At 37.0% G+C, this 26,149-nt stretch overlaps 1 protein-coding gene across 1 annotated transcript in view; it reads left to right on the top strand.

Annotated features, from left to right (window-relative positions):
- LOC108698938 (polypeptide N-acetylgalactosaminyltransferase-like 6) overlaps window positions 1-26,149 on the top strand; it is a 547,280-nt gene that overhangs the window by 513,246 nt on the left and 7,885 nt on the right. The window contains exons 10-11 of the mRNA XM_041589177.1: window positions 4,859-4,975; window positions 14,190-14,339. Of these exons, the coding sequence (XP_041445111.1) occupies window positions 4,859-4,975; window positions 14,190-14,339 (267 nt within the window). The remainder of the gene's footprint in view (window positions 1-4,858; window positions 4,976-14,189; window positions 14,340-26,149) is intronic.

Genomic DNA, 26,149 nt, shown 5'->3' with positions numbered 1-26,149 from the left:
TGGGCCCTTGTTAAAGTCGAGGGTCGGATGAATTCAACCCAATATCAACAAATTCTTCAGGATAATGTTCAAGCATAAGTCGCAAAGTTGAAGTTACGCATGAGTTGGATATTCCAACAAGACAATGACCCTAAACACACTTCGAAATCTACAAAGGCATTTATGCAGAGGGAGAAGTATCACCTGACTAGAAATACTGCAGCTCTATCTGTAAAAGGAAGAAGTGTGGGAGTAAAAGATTAAACTTTGTCCATTAATTGGCTCATGTGACCTAACATGTATGTGTTCCCTTGCTTTTGTTTGTTTACACCGATCCCAGGGGCAGCCCTTAGTATTTAAAATGGCAATTTTCTTTTAAGGATAACCCAATAGCACATACTATTAAAAAAGTATATTTTTTTGAAAATAGTTTATTCAGATGAAGCAGGGTTTTACATATTTACATATTATTTATAGAGACTCCCATTGTTCAGGGGTATAGTTCTCCTTTAAAGCACCTCATTTGTATAAACAATTTTAGACCTCCCAAAGCAAATACACATTGTATATAAATGTGTGGATTAGAACAGGTATGGGACCCGTTACATGGAAACCCATTATCCAGAAAACCACAGGTCCAAAACATTCTGGATAATAGGTCCCAAAACTGTACAGTGTATTTGTGTATATATATATATATATATATATATATATATATATATATATATATATATATATATATATATATATATATATATATATATATATATATATATATATATACAGTATATATATATATATATATATATATATATATACAGTATATATATATATATATATACAGTATATATATATATATATATATATATACATATATATCCACACATATATATATATATATATATATACAGGTATATATATAATATCAAAACAGGGGGGTTGTGGGAGCACTCTAAAGGCTTTAAAGTATATATAAGTATAATAAATGCTATTGCATATGTACCCAAAACAGGGGTTATTTTGTTACAAAGTTATGATCATAAAATTGATAAGCCACCATACCACGTCAAGGTAAACCCCGAATGGCGGTCCCTAACTTGTTTTATATTTTATGTGCATTTTAGCATTACCTGTAATCAATGTCCGTTGAACGCTGTTTTTTCACTAAGGGCTAAATCCTCCCCAGCCAGCAATCAGGCTTTTAAAGGAGAGATATTCCCAAAACAAACACCCAATTTTATATATATATATAGCCACCTTTTTGTGGTTCCTATGAGCATGCATCTTCTAACCTACAGGGTTAACCCCTATGACTTAGAACTGACATGTCTTTCCTACACATATCAAGAAGCAGCTAACAGGAAATGTATGTGAAAACCTGATAAACAGTCCTAATGTCATGTCATAATATTATACAGCGTGTTTAAAAAGATTTAAAGATATTGACTAAACAGTCGTTATGTAGACAAATATTGATGGATTTTCCCATGATAGAATCTCTTAAATATGTCTTTCATGAGCAGAAATGACAAGCTCATAGTCCCATGGAATGCAAAATAGGAAAATTAACTTAGCTCATCAATAGTGTAGCAATTTGATGAAAAATGCTCGATGTATACCCTTGGCAGCTGTTAACCCATCAACCCCAAAAATTCAATAAAAAAGACTTAAGTGCCTAGCTGGGAATCCAGTAAAATCTGAAGTTGCACCATACATAGTTCCTAGTTATTACCAAGTGACTGAATGAAAGGTCAGGTTTGAACAAACTATTGTACTGCCCAAAATGCTGAGGTTGAGCAATTCTGGAGATGGTTTATTTAATTCTAGGTTCTGGCTTTCCGCCTAGACTCGTTACTTTTTAATAGAAGTGTAATATGTTTTATACGGACCAACTGGGTGTGATTAATTACAGTCCTTCACAGAGACATAGTAGCCTACATCACAATCACGTCGTTAGAACAACAAAAGCAGCAAAGTATCTGAAAACTTGGGAATACGCGGTGATTATAGTTTTCACATCCATATAATTGTACCTAGCAATTACAGACTTTTACCATTTATCATCACCAACTCTTTGCAAACTCTGCTAATCAACCACTGGCAAAACGTGGAGCAGAAACTAATATCCTAAACCTCAATTAGAACAAACCTTTTGTTATCCTAGGATAGAAATCAGATTTTATCTTCATTAGAAATAATGCCCTTGGCAGCTGCTGGGATGCTGAGCAATGTAAATTATTCTATATTAATTATATTGCCCATTAGTCTAACGTTTGCTTAAAGGGACGCTAATGCTAAAATATGAGTTACTCTGTAAGAGCATATAGCAATAATTAAAAGCTATAAGTTGGCACTTGGAACTGTTTTTGATGCTGGAAATATAAATCTTTGGGAAATAAAATATATGTATATTCTTTAAGAATTGGCACCAAAATTTTGTTCCTGTAGTCAAGGGTTGTTACAATTAAAATGTAAATCTTTATAATGTGCAATAAAACAGACTCACTTGAGCTGTGCAAGAAAATAGAAACACCTTAGCTGTGCAGGGCAGTATTATAGAAGAAATGGAATATTCAAAGCACTGTAGAGTCTTGTATAACCGTAAAGGTGCTTCATATAATAATGCTAATTATAAAGACAAAGACATTTGGGACGTTAAAGGAGGCACCATTAGTTGTTAGTTACGAGTTGATTTCCTTCATAAGTTTTTATTTTTTAATCTAATATGCAAACTCTTTTATTCTACAATCACAATAGGCTACACCCTGAGGCCTGGGACCATGAATATTCTTGGTCCCAGGCTTTGCAACTTTTCCCTTACCATTTGGCCCAGGATTTCCCTACCCCTGCTACATTTTTCCCGTTTATAATTAAAGTGGACCCGTCACCGAAAAAATCTTCAAATATTCAAAATCTTATTTTATCACATTAGTCAAGCAAAATGAACTTTAATTACACTATATAATTTATTTGAATCTTGTTTCCATCAGTCTGGGAATTCATAATTATAGCAAGCAGGCAGGAGCCATTTTGTGGACACTGTTATTAAGACAAGCCTTGTATCATCTCAGAATCTTGTTTGTGCACCAGAATGGGGGACCTGATGTCCATTCCCATGCCCTGGCTACACAATTAAATGGTGAAGAGAACTGGGGGAATGTGGGGAGAGCAGTGACATCTAGGAAGTACTGAATGGAAAGTGAAAGTAATTGTCTGCCCCGCCTCTATGCCTAGGCATAGAGGCGGGGCAGACCATATTTGATTGACAGCTGAGATTTTTAAATGAGTTTACAACAGCTATGAATGCTTTAATAAAAAATAGAAAATGGATTTCATGTTTAATTTGAAAAGGACTTTTATTATACAGATTTTTGTGTCTGGGTGACGGTTCCACTTTAAGACATATCATAGTTTGTCATAGGGTTGCCACCTCTCTGAAAATACTTTACTGGCAGATGAGGGAAGTGCACAAAAGGGGTGGGATGTAAGGGGGTTGGGATTATGATTAAAGGGGCAGAGTTACAATAGTGACTGCCAGAGGGAGGGTTTAGGAGCAAACCCCCAAACAAATAAGGTAACATTGGGGTGGATTGGGGGCAGGTCAAGGGCTTATCTTAGGGTATTAAACATTTAGCGGCAGCTACATTCCCGGAAAAGTTGTGTGTGTGTTTTAGCTAGGCTGGCAAAATACCAGCTGGGTGGTATTCCTCACAACACAGTACAATGATACGACAATGAATAATGTCCATAACTCTGTTGGACATGTTTAATTAGTCCAATCTCATATTGGGCCAGATTCAGATCGATAACAACATTTTTTTTTATGGTTTATCATGTAAAAACTTATAGGCTGGATTCAACTCAAGGCCAAAAAACGTTTCTCTTAATTCAGTTCCATAGACATCACTAGAGTTCTTGTGCAATAAACAGTGAGATTCCACTGGGCTAAGATTTGACCTTTGGTATATACAAGGTAGTCAGCACAGCCTCCTGGCTTTTTCTTTCTTGTGGTGCAAGTTATCCAGTGGCCACTTTTCCACGGGTATACACTTTGTAGTACAAGACGAAACAGCACCACCTTCTTTTTAAAAATTAAAATGCCTTTATTGGAACCCTTTAGGGCATTACAGCAACCTTTCGGGTCACACCTGACCCTTTGTAAGCTTGACAAAGGGTCAGGTGTGACCCGAAATGTTGCTGTAATGCCCTAAAGGGTTCCAATAAAGGCATTTTAATTTTTAAAAAGAAGGTGGTGCTGTTTCGTCTTGTACTACTAAGATTTGACCTTTAGCCACTTATGAGCTGCTAATCCTCAATTGGTGGAAAATCCAGCAGCAGTTATGGCAGATCCCAGTGAGGGAGTCAAATGTAACAATTTGGGCAATGGTTGGAACAGCAAAAATAAAAGCAAAGTCCTAATCCAGGCTAGGGTCAAAACCAAGACATCGCTTGTTGTATGCAAAAGCTCATTTAGACAAGCCAAAGTCATTTTGGAACAAAGTGCTTTGGATTGATGAGACAAAAATTTATTAGTTATTTGGTCATAACAAAAGCGATTTGCATTGCGGAAGAAGAACACCACATTCCAAGAAAAATACCTTCTACCTAGTGTCAAATTTGGTGGAGGTTCCATCATGCTGTGGGGCTGTGGGGCTGTGGGGCTGTGTGGCTAGGGGCTAACCCCATCTAAAAACAAATGCTCTGTAAGGTTATAAATATATTGTTATTGCTACTTTTCTGATACACTCTTTCACAAACCTTGGGTGCCTGTAGTAAGAGTAAATTCTGAAGATCTTGATAATTCTCAGTAATACAGATGAATACAACGGGTAACATGCAATCATGTAACCTCATTCCCATAGACGTGTTTTTTTTCCAGATTCGTAACGTGGGATCCAATCTCTGCATTGACAGCAAACATGGTGCAACGGGAACAGAACTTAGAGTGGACACATGTGTGAAGGATGGATCGGAGAGGACCTGGTCACATGAACAGGTAACCCTTTATTTTTATAGCCATCTGTGTCGGATTACAGGTTATGTGTTACACTCTGAAAGGTGTATATTGTGAATGTTGGTACATATACAAAGCATGCCAAAAATGTATTTGCTTCCATATTTCACTGCTTTGTCTTTTGACTTATTTTCATCATTACATCGAGGGGGTTATTTCTTAAAGGTTGAGTTGTTTTTCCCCTGAAAAAATTGTGTTTCCACTTTGCGTTTTCCACCTAAAACCTGTCAATGTCATGTAAAAGTCAATGGCAGAGGTCCCAGGAACCATTTGAACATGTTTGTAGCCTTTGTGATGTTTCAGTTTTCGGTGTTTTTTGCTCAAATACAATTTGAGCGATTGGTGTTTTTTTTTTCTTGCTGAAATCTCGATCAATTCGAGTATTCGAGGTTTTTCCCCCCTGATTACACTGATTCCAGTTTTTTTTTTACCTTGTATGAGTTTATTCGAGGTATAAAAAAACCTCACAAACCTCACAAACTCAAGCTCAGGATCAAAGTGTGCTCTTCTCAGGTCACATAAGGCCAAAGGGAGTCCTTCTCAGGATTCTGAAGAATCTGCCACATAAGTGGGGATTCCCCCAGCAGCTCAAAGATAATAATTGAAATATTATGGAGAACAGGCTGTATGTATTGGCAGGCTGTATGTATTGTGTGTGTGTGTGTGTGTGTGTGGTTGTGGATTAGGGAAATTCCCAGGGAGAGGAATTACAGCCCAGTCCGTTCTGACCCTGGGTGGAGGCACGCCAAATCATAGTGTACTTGCTCTCCCCTGTAGTGGAGACACAGGACTCCTGTAGCCCCACAAAGAAGAAAATCATTGCTAGATTTCCTGCAATTGCAGAATAGGGATGCAGTAGTATAAGTACATATATAGGCAAGAATCCAGAATGCATTATTTAATTGAATTGTCCAGTAACATAATTTGGTAGTTGGAAGATGCTGAGTTTTTGGCTGGGAAAGGTGCAAGGGTAGCACAGGTTTTATAAACTGGTTACATCCACACTCCAGCCCATTATATCCTTGTACTGCCCCCAGTTTAGCAAGATGCCCACTCACACAGTGCAGGAGCCAAAGGGGAAGCAAAAGGGAGTCTGGCAGCAATTTATACAGGATGGCTGGGGATGATCAAGCATAAGGATTTTTCAAAAAAAAAATAAAAAAAATGAGTAACAATATTATAAAAATAACATTTTAAAATATCAGACGAAGGAGTAACTTCAGAGTTCCAACAGCCTGCTTTCTAATATGTATAGTTAGCCATTAAACACATAACATTTAATAATGTCATTTATTGAGCTCAGAGTTAAATGAACACTGCTTTAATTCATGATTAGCTTATGTACAATTTATAGGTTTATTTACGGCTACTTAGTCAGGGATAACTGAAGCTTATCAAGTAGACCCTTATGAAAATAAACGAATTTGGTGCTTACAGAGACATGGAACTGTATTTCATCATATTTTCACTAGAGGGCAGCAAAAGACAGAGAAAAGACCGAAATCTGTAGTAAGCCATGGCACATGCTTCTTTCAAGATTAATATTTATTCCAAGTGTTTAATGATAACAGCACATTTCACCCTATAATCGTAATTACGTACAAAGCTTTTATTCCACTGAAGCTAAAATTTGCTTTGAAACCGCAATATTTAGTGACATTTACACAATGTAACATTTTAATTACAAAACATTTCACAGTCTCTTTCTTAAATGTAAATTATACGTTGCTGTGCGATTGAAAAGTGAACCATCAATCTGGAAGGTTTGTGGGAATAAAACATATTTAGTTTCCTGATAAAGTACAATTGCTATCGATGTAAAAGGGGTTATAGAATGGCTCATTCTAGGAAAGTTTTCAGTTGGTCTTCCTTATTTATTTTTAATAGTTTTTTAATTATTTGACTTCTTCTTCTGACTTTCTAGCTTTTAAATCGGGGTCACGGAGCCCATCTAAAAACAAATGCTCTGTAAGGCAACAAATTTGTTGTTATTGCTAGTTTTTATTTCTCATCTTTCTATTCAGGCCTCTCCTATTCATGTTCCAGTCTCTCATTCAAATCAATGCATGGTTACTAAGGTAATTTGGACCCTAGCAACCAGATTGCAACCAGAGAGCTGCTGAATAAAATGCTAAATAACTCAAAAACCACAAATAATAAAAAATGAAAACCAATGGCAAATTGTCTCAGACTATCACTCTCTACATCATACTAAAAGTGAACCCATAGGAACCCTTTAATTCACATATAGATAATAGCATTATTAGACCTTAAAACACTTATATCCATAGATGAAATATGAAAATATTATTTAAATGTAGAATTCATTGAATGGGCTGGATTTTTAAAGCAACACTGCTTAATAAAATGTTATAGTCCGGTGTCTTCAATGAGACTACTAGCTGTTATTTGAACACCCCGTTCCTTGTTATATGGTATATGGTTTGTAGCTCCTTTTTTACAGAGTAAAATCAGCAAAAATAAACTGCTCAGTAATCTCCCTATGTTACTTATCACAAAGAAAGCTGATGTATCACTGTATGTTGGATTCTCAATGGAGAATACTCTGGCTTTATAGCTCTAGAATGTTGCAATTATTGTGAGATCCTTTAATCCGCAGCAAAGTCTATACTCCAACATTCCCACAAGAAAGCTTTATGAATAAATAGGCAAGCTTTATCAACAGCAGAGGTGGAATAGAAGAGATGAGAACAAAGCCCTGTATACAGTACTTGAAAACCAGGGATTCGGTATCCTTTGTGGAAGCTGTCGCACATCTCTGTAAATGGGGCTGCCAATTACCGGTGCTCGTTCTGAAGCGTCCCACTAATGACTGGCAACTTGCTTTCTGGGAAGGTTTTGCAGTATATCTGCATGCCAGCCTTGTTAGAGAAGGTGAGAAGTACATGGATAAACACTTAAACTGAGCAGTAATTATCACATTTGCTGCTGGTGTCTTTGCCCTTACTCATACATCTGTGGTTACCTGCAGAGAGATGATTAACCTCTTCTCTAATAAAGCTGCACCGAGCCGGTGAAAAAGTCCTTCCCAGCCAAGGAAGCCAGAAGTGGTGGAATGATGTTATCATGTAGAGTGGAGCTTAACACCCTCACAGTTAGACGAGTACAACAGATTCAATTTCTATCTGCTACTGCTGGGAATATCTAATTAACAACTTTGTCCATAGAAAAGAATGTGCCTGGTAGGCCCTAAACACAGTCCTTTCTTGACACTGACACGCTGAGGATTATTTCTGAAGTTACACCGCCATGTTATTCTTGGCAGCAATTTGTTAGAAACGGCAATACACACATTGCTTAAAGGGATTAAATTGTAATATGTTATAGAATGGCCAATTCTAAGCAACTTTTCAATTGGTCTTCATTATTTGGTTTTTATAGTTTTTTTGATTGTTTGACTTTTTCTTCGGACTCTTTCCAGCTTTCAAATAGGGGTCACTGACCCCATCTAAAACCAGTTGCTCTGTAAGGCTACACATTTATTGTTAATGCTACTTTTTATTACTCATATTTCTATTCAGCCCTCTTCTATTCATATTCTAGTCCCTTATTCAAATCAATAGAGTAATTTGGACCCTAGAAATCAAATTGCTTGAATCACAAACTGGAGAACTGTTGAATTAAAAACTAAATAACAATATATTGTTTTACTGGATAAACTAAAAGAACGACCCAGGAAAGGCCCTTAAAGTGAAAGAGTACAAAATGTCTAAAAACTGCTTGGCAGTAGATGTTCCCATCTAGGACAAAACGGCTGGCAGGGTAAGGGTTAATATCTTGGAATTAAAATAAATAATAAATATACATTTCAGTAGTGCTCAGAATAGCACCCTCATCACTTATATTAAAGGTTTACATATCTTATAAGGGGTTGTACACCAACTTTTAGAATGACATAGTGGGGCAAATTCACTAAGTGCCGAAGCGCCGAATGCTAGCGTCAATTCGCTAGCGTTGGGCAATTTCCTTACTTCGCAAATTCACTAACGAACGCTGGCGTAGATTCGCTAGTGTTACTTCGCACCCTTACGCCTGGCGAATTTTTGCTACGGACGTAACTATGCAAATTCACTATCGCGCGCAGTGTACTGAACGCTACCTTTTACGCTAGACTTCCTTTGCCACCTCAGACCAGGCGAAGCGCAATAGAGTAGATAGGGATTGCTTCAAAAAAAGTCAAAACTTTTTCTAAGTCCCAAAAAACGCTGGCGCGTTTTCTACATTATGGGTGATAGGCTGAAAAAGATCTAAAAATTTTTTGGGGCTCCCCTCCTTCCCCCCTACATTTCCTGACTCATGGCAACTTAACTATACAGTGGGCACATGTGTAGGGCAAAATAAAATTTTTATTTGATGTTTTGAAGGTTTTCTAGGCATTTCTAGTGCTGATACGTATTCCTCCATTGAAATTTGAATTTGGCGCCGTATGCAAATGAACCATCGCTAGCGAAACTTCGCTTCGCTTGGCGAAGCAACACTAGCGCAACTTCGCAAACTTATGCTACCCCTGTGCGCAACTTCGGATTTTAGTGAATTTGCGGAGCGCTGGCGAAACTACGCCTGGCGAAGTGCGGCGAAGTGCGGCGAAGTTGCGCCTGGCACAACTTCGAATCTTAGTGAATTTGCCCCAGTAAGTGATATTCTGAGACAATTTGCAATTGGTTTTATTATTTGTTAGTTTTTGAGTAAATTTTCCACACTGCAGCATCGTATTTCCCACATACTTTTAGGTATCAAGAGAAATCACCCCAAATATGAAAGCCTAGGGTCCTCTGAACAGTTTGATGCCCAATATGTATAGGTGTACCCAAGCACGTGGCATATAGGGGCCCCAAAAGGATATTTCAGATACTGCAAAATCAACACATTTACATCGTTTTGAGGGGGGGGCAAAGGTAGAAAAATAAGTTCACCCCAGAAAACCATATATTTTCGGAAAGTACACATTCCCACAAATCTAAATTGGGTATGCATGTCTTTGTACTCCAAAGCACCAAGCTGCAAAACGTTCCTAAATTTGGCAATTTTGGTGACATTTCCAAAAATCACCTCAAATTTTCCACATGTACTGTAAACATGAATTAATTGTGTTACTACAGCACTACCTGCTGGTCATTTTCCCACCATTCTGACCACCAAGTAGTCAAGGAAGTTTTCAGGAGAAAGAAAGAAACCTGCTTTGAATTTTTTTTCTTCTTTTCTTATGGGGCAGAGTGCGAAGTGCAAACAACAGGATGTTTTCCACCAATTTTTGGAAATTTACATGCAGCTTTATAATGGTATGCAAGGCCTTAAAGCGGACCTGTCACCCAGACATAAAAAGCTGTATAATAAAAGTCCTTTTTAAATTAAACATGAAATCCAAATTCTTTTTTTTTTTTTTAAAGCGTTCATAGCTGTTATAAACAGCTGTCAATCAAATATTGCCTGTCCCTCCTCTATGCCTCTAGGCATAGAGGCAGGGCAAGCAATTAGTTTCATTTTCCATTCAGCACTTCCTAGATGTCACTGCTCTCCCCACATTCCCCCTCACTCTTTACCATTTCATTGTGTAACCAGTACATGGGGATGGACATCAGGTCCCCCATTCTGGTGCACAAACAAGATTTTGAGATGATGCAAGGCTTGCCTTAAAACAGTGTCCATAAAATGGCTCCTGTGTGATTGCTATAATTATGAGTTCCCAGACCAAAGAGAACAAAATTAAAAAAAAAATTATAATGTAATTATATATATATTTTTTTATTTACGTGATTAAATAGGATTCAGAAAAAAAATTTAGTGTGAAGGGTCCCCTTTAAGGGCTCACATCCCCTGCGCTAGATCTTTCAAGCATTCCACTGCATGGGAGCTCAGGAGTTACTGCAACCTGGACATCACTGGTACACAAACCTGGGTTTGGCTCTGGCCTGTGCATTGAGTACAAAGTACAAAGAAATACAGGGACACATGATTGATCCACCACAGGGGAACGCAGGAAGAAACACAAATGTGCAGAACCCTAATAGTCTTAAAATGCATCATTATTTTTTGGAATCTGCAACACATACAAGCTTAGAAGCATTAGTCATAAGGTCTACAGGCAATCTTCAAAATAATCTGGTAAGTACTGGTATGGGACTTGTTATCCAGAATTTTTGGGACCTGGGGTTTTCTGGATAATGAATCTTTCTGTAGTTTAGATCTTCATATTTTGTCTAAAAGAAAATCTTGTAAACATTAAATAAATCCAATAGACTGGTTTTGCTTCCAATAAGGATTAATTTTATCTTAGTTTGGATCACATAGATACTCTTATTACATGACTAATGCTCCCTTATCCGGAAATCCGATATCCAGAAAGCTCCGAATTATGGCCATAGACTCCATGTTATCTAAATAATCCAAATTTTTAAAAATGATTTCCTTTTTCTCTTTAATAATAAAACAGTAGCTTGTACTTGATCCCAACTAAGATATAATTAATCCTTATTGGAAGCAAAACGAGCCTATTGGGTTTATTTAATGTTTAAATTAATTTCTAGTTGACTTAAGGCATGAAGACCCAAATTACGGAGAGATCCGTTATCCGCAAAACCCCAGGTCCCAAGCATTCTGGATAACAGGTCCCTGTACAAAGGTAAAGAAGATAATTTTTATATATTTGAAGTATTTGGATAAAATTGAGTCTATGGGAAGCAGCCTTTCTGTAATTTGGAGCTTTCTGCATAACAGGGTTCCTGGATAACTGATCCCATACCTGTACTATGCTATTACTCCATGGTGCACATCCTTTGCTTTTGATCTGCTTATAGTATACAGCAGATATATATACAGAGTTCCTTTACATTCTGGATATGTGTTTTCATGAATTTCTTGCTCAAAGTTTCTTTTTTGTAAGTCATTCCATTCTGTATTTTTGATTCTGTGAAAACATTAACCTCCCTTACTATCTAAAGTAGTGTTGTGTGGGTCAGGGAATTTTAGGGCCCAGCTGAGGGAGTCAGCAACATGTAGCACTGTTTTATTTGGAGAGCAGATGGAATTTAGCGGGATTTGCTCCAGTATCTCTCAGTATCTCTTTTTATTATCTCATTGGGGTAGTTCGACCTTAACTTCTCCTAGAAAGTTTTACTAGGGCATTTTTTTTCAATATTGTTTAGATATAATTTACTTAATAAGCACACGATAAATCCCTGTCATTTTATAGTAGAAATGTCTCTGTCATTTTGGAGTTGAAATGTAAAACCCCAAAGTGGTATTTCTGAAAAGTTATTCCTATTTTTAAAACAAATCTAAGGCATGTTATGATCCATTGGTCGCGCAGTTTGAACGGAAAAACCAATACCTCTAATGCATGCTACAGTCCATTGTGATTAATGGATAACCGTAGGAGAATCTAAGAAGTACAATTAACATGCTAGCAGGTGACAGTATACTAATAACCCCTTTATCCTCAAAGGGACATTCATAGCTGGATTTCACCACGGTTATTAAACAGCAATGCACACTGCTAGAGGGCAGGAGTGTAAATAGCTTTCAAATGACATAAATTCAGTCCTACTTAGAAGTGTATATAAAACCACTCAGTGATTTAACACCCAGTGCTTAATTTGAAATGTTCAAGTGCCATGTACAATAACTTGCTAGGTAATGGCTTATTTAACACATATATTTGTAATGCCCTTATATGCAGTTTAGAATTGGTGTATTAAAATAACTGAACAGTTTCATTAATCAATACTTCCTACATAAAGCCAACAGGAAAAATACATTATAAAAACTATGTGGACCTGGATACATTTTGCATTGATTAAGCATATTTGAGAAGGCATTTTGTCAGTAGGTATGTGCTTTATAATAAATATCATAATGTTCTATTCTTTACTGATGAGAATTAAACAAGCATATATAAATTACGGTACAGGAACATTAGTTGAGACAAACAGTGAAGGCCCTGCATGAGAAATCTCGGGAAATATGTCTTAAAAAGTCAATTCAACTGGACTTATTGTATTTTTTCTCTTGAAGACTTTTTACTACCCTGGAATCTTGCTCTAGTTCAGCATAATTTGTTTAGTGTAACTAGCATGGGGTCAGAGACCTCATGGAGGCAAGATGTTGATTGTATTCTGAATTGAGAAAAAGAGGAAAAATAAACAGCAAGTCCAGTGGATTTGACTTATTACTATAGATCAGTGATCCCTGCAACATGTTGCTCTCCGACCCCTTGGATGATGCTCCCAGTGGCCTCCAAGCAGGTGCTACTTTTTGAATTCCTGACTTAAAGACAAGCATTAATTGCATAAAAACATATGTACTGCCAAACAGAGACTCATGTTGGCTTTAAGTCCACATAGGAGCTACCAGTACCCAATCACAGCCCTTATTTGTAAGCCCCGTCAACTTTTTTCATGCTTTTGTTGTTCTCCAACATTATTTTACACTTGAATGTGGCTCACAAGTAAAAAAAGGTTGGGGACCCCTGCTATAGATATACCAGGACCTGGATGAATGAGAACCTTCACAGACATAATTCTTAAAAATAATTTGCGAAAAAAACAGCAACATATTAACACACAGACATGTCCATATTCCTCAAGACTTCTGAATTGCCTTGATTCATATAAATATTCTTTGATAGGACACAAACATAAAAGGTTAGGTATTAAAAGTCACTGGGTCTGGTAACCCATAGTAACCAATCAGCAGGTAGTATTTAAAGGAAAGTAGAAAAGAGGGGTTTTGGCCGCTCCAGACTCAGCTCCTGTGTGCATGGTTAATTCCAGATGGTTAATTCCAGGGGTTATTTCCAGATGGAAAGTAGTAGTTAAAAGTGTCAGTCAGGTGAGTGATGAAGAAGGCTTACTAGGTGTGAAGGAATGGAAGGTTTTAATGGATGTAATGATACCACAGCTCCTGATCTGACAGCATTGTGGAGTTTCAGTGAATTTATTTCATACAAAATATGCAAACTGGAAAGCTGAAGCCACACTACCTAACCCAAAACAACTGTGTTCCACAAACCTCAAACAGGATTACTCCAAAAGTATCATTATTGGTTTGAAAGAAAAAAAGTTGATGTAGTAAAACCATTTTCTTGGGTTGTTGTTATTCTTTATGCCGACCTTGAAGTCTATGCACATTGCTTTGACATATTAACCTTGCTTTCCATATTGTGCCTTCTGTTGTTTAGCTTTTTACCTTTGGATGGAGAGAGGACATACGCCCTGGAGAACCTCTTCACACAAGAAAATTCTGCTTTGATTCAATATCCCACAGCAGCCCCATTACACTATATGATTGCCATGGCATGAAGGGTAATCAGCAGTGGAGCTACAGAAAGGTAGGGCTTGCTAGGAATGCAAGGAATGCGGTTGTCTATCCTACAATAATGATATACTGATATCCCTGTGCCTCTGTAGCAGACTGTGATTCATTCATAGTACAATGTTGTTTTAAAAATGTTTATATTTTATAAAACATAAAAAGGGCATGATAAGGCAGTGCTTTTAATTTACTAGGAACGGTAGACCTTCTCTTCCAGTCCAGTTTTTGTGAGGTGGTTGAGATGTAGAATTACAGTTTTGATTTCAGTGCATCATCCCTGGGTTACGGATGTTCCGCAGTTTGTGCCGTATCTGTTATCTCCTGTATCCGATCAAATGCTTTGTACCTAATTGTGATGCAGGGTGCGTTATAAGGAGTCTGCCATTTATCAGTGGGCTATGCGCATGCCCTTTTAAAAAAATACATCCAATTACGTTGTTGTGGTTTCCTGCAATATAAATAGAAGAGTTCCAAATGAAACATCACTCCAAATGGTGTATTTAACCAAAACAAATGACTGAACTGTTATTCCCATTCTATATGTGAATTACTTAGAGCTAGATACCTAATGACTGTTAAATTGAAGCAAATTAATATAAATTATTTAAAGCACACGTATTAATGTTGGTACAGAGCCCAGATGTACTGCTGAGAGCGAGAACGGAACAAACTGCAGTGGTTTTAACACAATCAGATTTTTTTTTCAGCAAAACTTTGGCTTAAATGCTAATGCACTATTAGTTGTAGTAAAGACTGCCACAAAGCAACACAAACTGTTTTTAAAAATTAATTAATTCAAGGAAATGTTTCTGATATTAATTATGAAGAATTGATCAAAGGAATTGTTCAAAATAAAGGCATAGATAGGCTGCGCAAAATAAAAAATGTTAATAATATAATTAGTTAGCCAAAAATGTAATGTATAAAGGCTGGAGTGACTGGATGTCTCACATAATAGCCAGAACACTACTTTTCAGCTCTCTTGATTTCCACTGGTTACCAGGCAGTAGTCAATCAGTGACTTTAGGGGGGGCCACATGGGTTATAACTGTTTGCTTTTGAATCTGAGCTGATATGTTCCCATGTGACCTCCCTTAAAGTCGCTGACTAACTCAGAGTTAGAGAACTGCAAAGCAGGAAATAGTGCTCTGGCTATATCCAGTCACTCCAGCCTTTATACATTACATTTTTGGCTAACTAACTATATTAGAAATATTTTTTATTTCGCACAGCCTATTTACCCAGTTTTCATTTTTACACTGAATGGTTCTTTAAGAGTATTAAGTCATGGCTGTAGAGATCTAAACACCCTTCTATTGTGGGAAATAGATATTGAAAAACAACGAATTGCAAAATACAAGGTGTCAGCCATGAAAAATAAAATGGGCCATTGTTAGTCAGCCGTCTCATCATGCTGCATAGTTTGGAATCCTATGTATCTTGGAGACTGCTCAGGAGACCCTGGCCATGGGCAAAGAATAATGAATTATGGCTTAGTGAGTCATGGGGCAGATTAAATAAAGGGCAAAGCAGTCGTCACTAGCGAAAATTTGCCAGAAATCCCATCCGCAGGAACATTCCAAAATTACTAACAGGCGTAGAGGTCAATTCGCTAGTGAAAGAGATCATTGCTAGTGTAGTTCCACGCCAAATCGCCAGGCGAATGTTCGTTACTCTGCAAATTCACTAAAATGCGATAAAGTTCTAAAAAACCTTGGTGTTTTTCATATTTTGCCTTCAAAAGTTCTAACTATTGAATTTTTTTGTTTTAACATCTTTTAAACCATTTGAGGTGCATGCCACATTTGTTTTAGGGTGGGCTCATGTCTAGGGCATTAGAGGATCTCTTTTGTCTTTATTTTGCTTCCTTAGACATTTGTCTGTACGACCTATATGTACCTGCCCTATTCAAATTGACCTAAGTCTAGGAGTACTAAACTAGGTAGAAATGAACGCTAGCGAAAGTTTGCTATGGAATGCTCACACTAACAGATTAACACTAGCAAAACTTCCCCAGCCTTCGGCTGCAGAGACACAACTTCTCATTGTAGCACAGTGCGCAGTGATAGTGAATTTGCATCTGACGACGTGGCACGAAGTGTATTCGCCCCTTAGGGGCAGATTTACTGAGGTTCGAGTGAATTTTTGAAGTACAAAAAGTTCAAATTTCAAAGTATTTTTTTGGATACTTCGACCATCGAATAGGAATACTAAGATTTGAATTTACTTAGATTCGAAGTAAAAATAGTTCGAATATTCGACCATTGGACCATTCGATAATCGAGGTACTGTCTCTTTAAAAAAACTTTGACTTCAACACTTCGCCAAATGAAACCTGCTGAATTGCTATGTTAGCCTATGGGGACCTTCTGCAAACTTTTTCTAAGTCTTTACACATCGAATAAAAATCCTTGGATCGTACGCTAAAATCGTTTGAATCGTTCGATACGAACGATTTCTATTCAATTGTAGGATTGCCAAATTCGGTGAAAAAGCTTCGAATTCGATATTCGAAGTTTTTCGATTCGATGGTCAAATTTCAAAGTTTTTTGTAATTCGAAATTCGACCCTTGAGAAATCTGCCCCTTAGTCTCCCCAACAAGAGACTGACCAGTATAAATAAGTATACAGACAAGATGCTCCTTCATAAAAATTGGGATTTTTTTTTTACCTATGTGGGAAATAAGATGCTGTAGATAGTATCAAATAGACAGACATATTGAGCCATTTAGAATTAAAGTGTGCGTTGTCCGATTGTATATAGCTTAGCTTTATAACAGAGGAGGTCTGTTGGATTTGTAATAAAGTGTAAGGCATTAAATAAATACAGTTTGCACAAGTTTCATTTTGTTACTTGTATAAAGACAATTTATATTCACTTTATAAATATGTGGTTCTACTCTGCTAATCTCCATAATGTTATGCTAGCATGGTTTTCTTATATTTGTTACAATATTCTGGGGATGTGCTTCTCCCTAATGCAGGATAGCTATTACAAATGAAATTATTTGCTGTTGTTTACTGTCAGCCTAACACGTAGTCCCAAGGCAGACACCTGCTTCAAAGGAAAAGATGCAAAAAACGTTTTTTGATTATCCGTTGATACACAGAAGACTTTAACATACTCCTAGGGGCCGATTCACTAACTTCGAGTGAAGGATTCGAAGTAAAAAAACTTCGAATTTCGAAGTTTTTTTGGGCTACTTCGACCATCGAATGGGCTACTTCGACCTTCGACTACGACTACGACTTCGAATCGAAGGATTCGAACTAAAAATCGTTCGACTATTCGACCATTCGATAGTCGAAGTACTGTCTCTTTAAAAAAACTTTGACCCACTAGTTCGCCATCTAAAAGCTACCGAACGCAATGTTAGCCTATGGGGAAGGTCCCCATAGGCTTGGCTAACTTTTTTTGATCGAAGGATATTCCTTCGCTCGTTGGATTTAAATCCTTCGAATCGTTCAATTCGACGGATTTAATCGTTCGATCGAAGGAATAATCCTTCGATCGTACGATCGCACTATTTGTGCTAAATCCTTCGACTTCGATATTCGAAGTCGAAGGATTTCAATTCCCAGTCAAATATCGAGGGTTAATTAACCCTCGATATTCGACCCTTAGTGAATCAGCCCCCTAAAGTTTGAGTGTTATAGAATTCATTATGACTACTTCCAGAAAAAATACTTCCAAAGAACCAAGAGTATTCTAAGTGGAAATGAAATGCTTTGGATGTTGGGCAACTTCTAGTTATTGGCTATACTTTCTCCAATTCGACTGATTTTTCAATCAGTTCTACTGCAGGCATTTTAGCAATTGGTTATGTTTGTGTGTGTATCTTTCAATCAAATGCGCTATTCCTTCAATTCATACGATTCGAATTCAGCCGAATACGGACATATTCAATCGAAAACGGACCTATTCAACCAAAAAAACGTCGACTTAATTGCTGTTGGTCTTTTTGAATTCGAATTTCGAATTTTTTTCAATTCAAAATTCGACCCTTGATAAATATGTCCCTAAGTGGCACATGTTTAGAGACAAAATGTATGTTCCACAGCACCCCTATGTTCTCTACTTTCACCAAGTATAATACCTTTAATCCAGTAAAGGTATGGGACCTGTAATCCAGAATGCTTGGGACCAGAATATCTTAGTTTGGATCAAGTACAAAATACTATTTTATTATTAGAGAGAAAAAAGAAATCATTTTTAAAAATCTGGGTTAATTGGATAAAATGGAGTCTATGGGAGATGGCCTCTCATTTATTCTGTGATAACAGGTTTCTGGATAATGGATCCCATACCTGGGATATCCCTTAAAACTTACATACATGATTTATAGGCATCTCATAGAGTGAAGGTGTGTACTCACAGACATTCATTATAGAATTTTCCTTAAGCACTGCCTTTTGACTCTACTTTAGGGGACTGATTTACTAAAACTCGAATTAATCTCAGTTTTTTAAGAAAACAAAGTTGACCAAACGCCCTTCGAAGAATTGAACCTCATTTATCAATAATTTTTCTCAAAAAAATCTTAATGACAAAACTTTATGACTGAATCGAGCATCAATTCGTATTGTATGATTGACGCTCGGAAAACTATGTTTTTTGTTTTTCAACTAAATAATTTGAGTTTTCCCACTAAAACTAAACTAAAAAATGAGCCCCTATGTGTGCAATCCCACCAGCTATACCAGCTATAAGTCAGATGCTCTCCAATAGTGAAATAGAACATTAATATTAATAAATATTTTGTATAAAATGTCATTTCCATATGTGTGGTAATATTCTTGCATATCATAAAAGTCTTTGTTCTGAAAACTTACCATCCCCCCTGCCCCAACTGCAGGATAGCTATGATAAATCAGTATATTTTCTGTATTTACTACAGCTGTTTCCTGCTGGCCTATTAAGTAGTCCCAAGGCAAACGCCTGCTTCAAAGGAAATGGTACCGAAATTCTCCTTTGATTTTTCTGTTATCACACTGAAGACTTCAATCTAAAGTTGAACCCACAGGGCATTTTAGAATTCCTTTTGGAATCACAAATTTTTCAATGAACAAAGAGCAAGTGAAAATACTAACCTTAGGATCACATTAAATATAACAAAATGGTAATGCTGTTTTTTTTTTTTTGTATCCAACAATTTTGGGGAGAAGTTCAGGAATACTGGAAGTCTCTAACACAACAGACAAATGCTTTTACTTTAACGTGGGCAATTTTTGGGATACCTCCTCCACAACTAAAACGTTCCGAATATCTAGCAGAAAGATTAATGGCAGCGACCAGGAAAACCATTCTTCACCACTGGATTTCTTCATCTTCACCCCCACTCTCATTAGTTACACAAAAACTTCATCACATTTTCCACATGGATTTATTGGAATCCAGTACACACAAAGAAAAATACACAGAAAAGTTATTCTTAACATGGATGAGTTACATATTCTCACTTCCTATATGTATCAAGACATCTCACAATTTATGCATTCAGACACACTACGTGGTAATACACGGAATTATTATCCAACAATATCATAATACAGGTATGGGACCTGTTATCCAGAATGCTCGGGACCTGGGGTTTTCCGGATCACGGATCTTTCCGTAATTTGGATCTTCATGCCTTAAATCTACTAGAAATTCATTAAAAACATTAAATAAACACAATAGGCTGGTTTTGCTTCCAATGAGTATTAATTATATCTTAGCTGGGATCAAGTACAAGCTACTGTTTTATTATTACAGAGAAAAAGGAAATCATTTTTAAAAATTTGGATTAATTGGATTTTATTATTATTATTATTAACATGTATTTATATAGCGCCAACATATTGCGTAGCTGGATAAAATGAAGTCTGTGGGAGACAGCCATTCCGTAATTCGGAGCTTTCTGGATATCGGGTTTCCAGATAAGGGATCCTATACCTGTACAAGAAACAGACCGATATATCCAAAATCTTCCTGACCACAGGAGCAGAGTCCACAATCAACCCCCAGGTGTTACCAAATTAACTGGATGTTATATACAAGTTGTTAATAATTAATACATTTCGGGTATTGGGCCCGAAGGCTCAGTATGGAGTGCGGACCAAGGAGGAGGCAGTTCAACAAACAAAGTTCAAGGTACAAAAGGGTTTGGCAATAGAATGGTCAGAGTCCAGGCAAAGAGGCCAATCCAGGCAGAATAGGGTCAAAACGGTTAAACAGGCAAAGGTCGGTACACAGGAATCAATATAACAATACTAGAATCACACCCAGGAATGCACAAAGCAAAACCTATATTTGGGCAATGTTGCAGTCTTCAGGCTCCTTTAAATAGGCCTGCTTTGGCGCCAAAATTGGACATGATGACGTCATGTCTTTGACGCTGGCGTGTGTACGCTGGCGTGTTTATGCTGGCGTTCAAACGCTAGCGTCAATACCGGCGCTGACGTCCAATTGGCTGGCGAAAAGGAGCTGGCATCACAGTGCTGCGACCAGGAAGAACCATGTGAGAGGACAGGGCGCCACCATCTTGGATCTTGGATCATAGTCTGGATCGAGGAATGGCGTCGGTGAGTTAATTCCCTTACACTCGGCCGACTTGGCTGCGTTTCTGTTGGATCTGATGCTGGGCGACAAATAGCCTGTTCCAGTTTTCCAATTGATTATCACACAGATGACTTCAATCTGCCACGAACATTAAATCCACATTTTAGACTGAATAATTGCAAATAAAAATTTTCCATAAAACAATGGCAAGTGCATTTGCATAAGTCCAAATAAAATACTGACCATAGTGTATGTAAAAGTTACACAAATAGCCTTTAACTCATGCATAGCACAATATGTTGTTTGTAGGCTTATTCAAGACGCAGCACTGGAGGGCACAGAAAAGAAAAGCTAACAGAAAAAAATGACTACCTTGATATAGTATATAAACATAGGTGAATATTTTACCCACTGCAGTAACCCATAGCTGAATTCTTGAGCAGTAGAATAGTCAAAGCAGGGAAATGACTAGATTTTATATGTAGCGGTATATTATATTAGACAAGTGGGGACCAAAAGACACACCTTACAGGATCTTGGTTAGGACTACATTAATATTTGCTTCATTTATGTGTTCTGGCTTCCTTATTCATGAACAAAATGAGTTTCTTTGAATTTTAAACTAAAGGTGGTACATTGACACCTTTTGTACTCAGAAGGACACTATTTAAATAATTTCAAGAAATTCCATTTTCTGCATACTTCGATAGGCTTACATTAGGTTTTGTGTCCTTCAAGTATAAAAAAGACATTGTTATATAAAATATTATAAATTAGATTTTTTTTCTAACCTTGTCTTTATCGTCACCATAACTCCAACTAAGCACAAAATGTTCCATTGTTTAGGCAGTATATTTGAGCAGAGCACACCATTGTCACGTCTTTGCCATCACCACAGCCCTGACCATAAGGGCAATTGGACAAAGGCTCCCGGTGCAGGTGGAACACTTATACATATATGTAAATTGTGAGCGATTTGGATAAAAGGTCTACATTTGGGAGCATATTTATCATGGGTAAAATTTTGAATTGAAAAAACTCTGTTTTTTTTTTTTTGGTCGAATAGGTCCGTTTTCTATCTAATAGGTCCACATTCGGCCGAATTTGAATCGTACGAATCAAAGGAATAGCACAGTCGATCTAATCCGATTTCGTAGTTTTTCCCAAAAAAACTTAGATTTTTCAGTCCATCAATTGACTCCAAATAGGTTCAAGGAGGTCCCCCATAGGCTAAAACAGCAATTCGGCAGGTTTTTGATGGTGAATGGTCAAAGTCGAATTTTTAAAGAGACAATTTTGATATTCTAATTTTCGAATTTTTTTCTCTAGTCGAATTACACAAAAAACAGTTCGAAATTCGAATTTTTTTCCTTCGAAAATTCACCTCAACCTTTGATAAATCTGCCCCTTAGGGAAAATTAGAATTTTTAAATTTGAATTTTGAGTTTATTTTTGTGTAACTCGACTTGGGAATAATTTATCATGTACTGCTGAATTGGCGTTTTAGCCTATAGGGGACCTTTTACAATCAATTTCAAATAGTTTTAGTGGACTTTTGAAAAAAAAATTCAATTTTTTTTTATTTTGTTTTTGGTGAAAAAAACTCAAATTGAATTTGATTCAAATTTATTCGAGAATGCAGGTCGATCCTAGTCACCTGAATTTAAAAGATAGGTAGGTTTTTTTCTAATTTCGAGTTAAACTCTAAATTCAACCCTCGATATACAGTATATGCCCCTTAATAAATCTCTAATTTTGAGACTTTTAGAGAAATAAGAAAACATGATTTTTTGGAGATAAAATATGATTTGAGAAAAAAAGGAGATCCAAATATTAGTAAATAGGCCCCCAAGTGTTTAAACAACATGTGTTCGTATAAACATGACTTAAAGGAGAACGAAAGCTAAAAAATAACTAAAGCTGTTTGATAAGGCTGTTAGAAGAAGCACTTACAGGGCTGAGTTAATCCGCTGTCCCTGGTGTCTAGCAGCGGGAAATGCGCTCTGTTGAGAATGAGTGTGAAGGAGTCCAGTGACGTCACTGTTTTCGCAGCAAGCTTCCTACAGGCTGCCCGAAAAAACAGATACCACTGCGCATGTTTTTTTCACATCTACGATGACGCGCATGCAAATTAAGCTAATCCCACCCCCTGTAAACACGCTCCTGTAGTTTGCATGACGCAGATCTCCATGGAGACACTCAACTCATTTATGCAGGCAGGAGCTTCTAGGCAGCGCCAAACGCTAGAAGTGCGCAGCAAAGGTGACAAAGTGTTTTTAATGTTTTCTGGCCATGAATATCTATGATGCGCGCCTGGGTCAAGGGGAGTGATTTTTCGCTCATGTGCAATAGTGAAAGCAGAAGCCTATATTCCTTTCCTAAAATGGCGGCTGCATTCTTCCAAATGACCTAGGAACATTAAAGACAGTTCTCTAATTTAATATGCACATTGGTGAGCTAAACTTATAGCGATTTAAGGCCTATTTACTTAGCTCGAGTGAAGGAATAGAGGAAAAAAACTTTGATTTTCGAATGTTTTTTTTGGCTACTTCTACCATCGAATGGGCTACTTCAACCTTCGAATCGAACGATTCGAACTATAAACCGTTCGACCATTCTATAGTCGAAGTACTGTCTCTTTAAGAAAAAACTTTGACCCCCTAGTTCGCCACCTAAAAGCTACCGAAGTCAATGTTAGCCTATGGGGAAGGCTTTCTAAGTATTTTTTGGTCGAAGAAAAAACGTTTGATCGATGAATTAAAATCCTTTGAATCGAATGATTCGAAGGTTTGAATCGTTCGATCAATTTTTCGTTCGATCAAACTATTTGCGTTAAATCCTTTGACTTCGATATTCGAAGTCGAAGGATTTAACTTCGACAGTCGAATATCAAGGGTTAATTAACCCTCGATATTCGACCCTATGTAAATCTGCCCCTTAGTGTATAACTTTTGCCTTTCGTTCTCCTTTAATAATACAAGAAAGTCCAAAGTTGCTGTAGCACACAAATCAGTTTTGGTGATGCAAAAAGTGATTTGTATTGGCTCATTGCAGACTTCATAACATGGCAACGTTTCGGGCCACACAGGGCCCTTTATCAAGGCTTGACAGAATCAGTAGGGAATCAACTGCATTAAAAAGAACTAGATTTCGCTGCTGCAAACTTTTAAATTTATAAAAGCGCAAAAGTCTGTTAAATCTAGTAATGTGCCACGTGCTGGGACTCTCCAATGCCAATTTGAATATAAATACCCCTTAGATATCCTGTGAATATAAAGTAATGTTTAGCAAGAAAAATATCAAGTAGAATTGCAGGAACTCATGGGGTACCATACCAACAGAAGGAACCTGAACATTCCAATAGTGATGGACGAATTTATCCCGTTTTGTTTCACTGAAAATTTGCGAAATTCGCGAAACGGCAAAAAATTCACGGAAAAATTGTGAAACCGGAATGTTTCACGAAAAAAAATTGAAATTCGGACATTTTCACGAAAAATCTTGAAAATCGGAAACTGACGCCCACATCCAAGCTGACACTGGCGTTAAAGTCAATGGGCATCCGAATAGTGTTGCCACACGCCAATTTTGACCCAAGCAACTTTGACGCCGGCGAATTTCGTGAGAGATTCGTGAATTTCGGCTTGCGAAATGTGGAAATTCACCGCAAATTCAACCTGACAAAGGGGTTTTATTCCCCCGAAACGTTGCATTTGTACTCCGTGTTGAAATAAAATTTGGAAGAATTCCTTCAGTCCTGTGTGCCATCGGATTTTTTCATGTTTTTCATGTTTTTTCACTTGAGGTGGCCAAGCCTCTACCCTTGTGCACCAGGCGTCTCTTTCGTTCTTCGGGGTGTGCGAGGTCCTACACTGCTTTGAACCTTCCTCTGTATGATTCATGTCAAAGAGGTTTCCCATAATTCAGTAAAAAAGCTTTTTTGTGTCTTTCTCCTGTAGTTATTTTGCCTGACTGCTTGAAATTCATTTCTGGAGTCTTTGCTAACATTAAAGCATTTTCTTCTAGTATATAGAGACAGATATGCACATACACTCACACACACACACACACTCACTACTGAAGAAAATCATTGCTCAGAAAATAAATTAAATGAAAATGATTTTGGCAGCTTGCCATGTGGTTAGCATCTGACTGCGCCTGAAAAGGTCACACTGCCTGCTGGAATGGTAATGATTTTTTAGCTTTGTTTTGTGCTTTTTTATTATATTCAAATTACTAATATTATACACATCAAATGATATATAATATATATAGTAAATACAGTTTTCTTAAAAAAAAAAGAATGTCCAATATTTATTTTTACACATTTATAAACTTTTTAATTTATAATATTTTGCTTTCAAAAGTGCCAATGAACTACCAGCATGATGCGTTTTAGAGAAGAACCACATGAATAATATGTTAAAGACGGCGTAAAACTGCAACATCGCGATGAAGTAATTTGATTACATTAAAGTGATACTGGCTTATCCCTATTAGTAAACAAATCGTTTTAAAATACAATACCCTCCTATCTCTCCTCCCTACCCAGTGCTACAAACCCAATTATCTCTGACTTATAAGGGGTCATTTACTAACAATTGAATGGTTTTAGCATTTTAAAAAAAAAATTGAAAAAAAACCCTCTGATACAAAACTTTGCCAGGTAAAAGTTAAGAAGGTCCTATAGAAGTCAATGGGAGCTGTGCTGCTCCTACTGGACCACTCTAAATCAATTCGGACTTTTAGAGGTTTTTAGATTTTTTCTACTAGAAATTGTCTCAAATTTTTAGAGGCTTTCAAGGTATTCATATTTTTTAGCGCAATGTTCAATGTCATTTTCCATTCATACTTTTTTATTCATAGTTTTAGAGGGTTATTTATCAAAGTCCGAATTTATCTCAATATCTGCTACAAACTCTGATTAAATCCACTCTAGATTTTTACAATTATTTATTATTACTTTTCCCGAAAATTTGCTTTGCGGTAAAAAATCTGATTTTCATGATTTTTTTGGAATTTGCACGAAACCCAGCGCACATCACAAAATCATTGGGACTTCTCCCTTTGACTTATATGCAACCTCGACAGGTCTGAAATGCTGGGTTTTCAGATTCAGACTTTTCCATCCTCAGAGTTTAATAAATTCCGAAAAATTCGTGATTTTTTAAAAGTCTGATTTTAAGAGGCTTATTTATAAACAGACTGATTTTAGTGATTTTTGAAACCACAACTAAAATCTCTTTCACTAAAACCATGAATGCCATGAAGGATCCAAGGCTTAG

Source organism: Xenopus laevis, chromosome 1L (assembly GCF_017654675.1).
Source record: "Xenopus laevis strain J_2021 chromosome 1L, Xenopus_laevis_v10.1, whole genome shotgun sequence".
NCBI classification, from domain to species: Eukaryota; Metazoa; Chordata; class Amphibia; order Anura; family Pipidae; genus Xenopus; species Xenopus laevis.
This window is presented reverse-complemented; position numbering and strand designations above follow the sequence as displayed.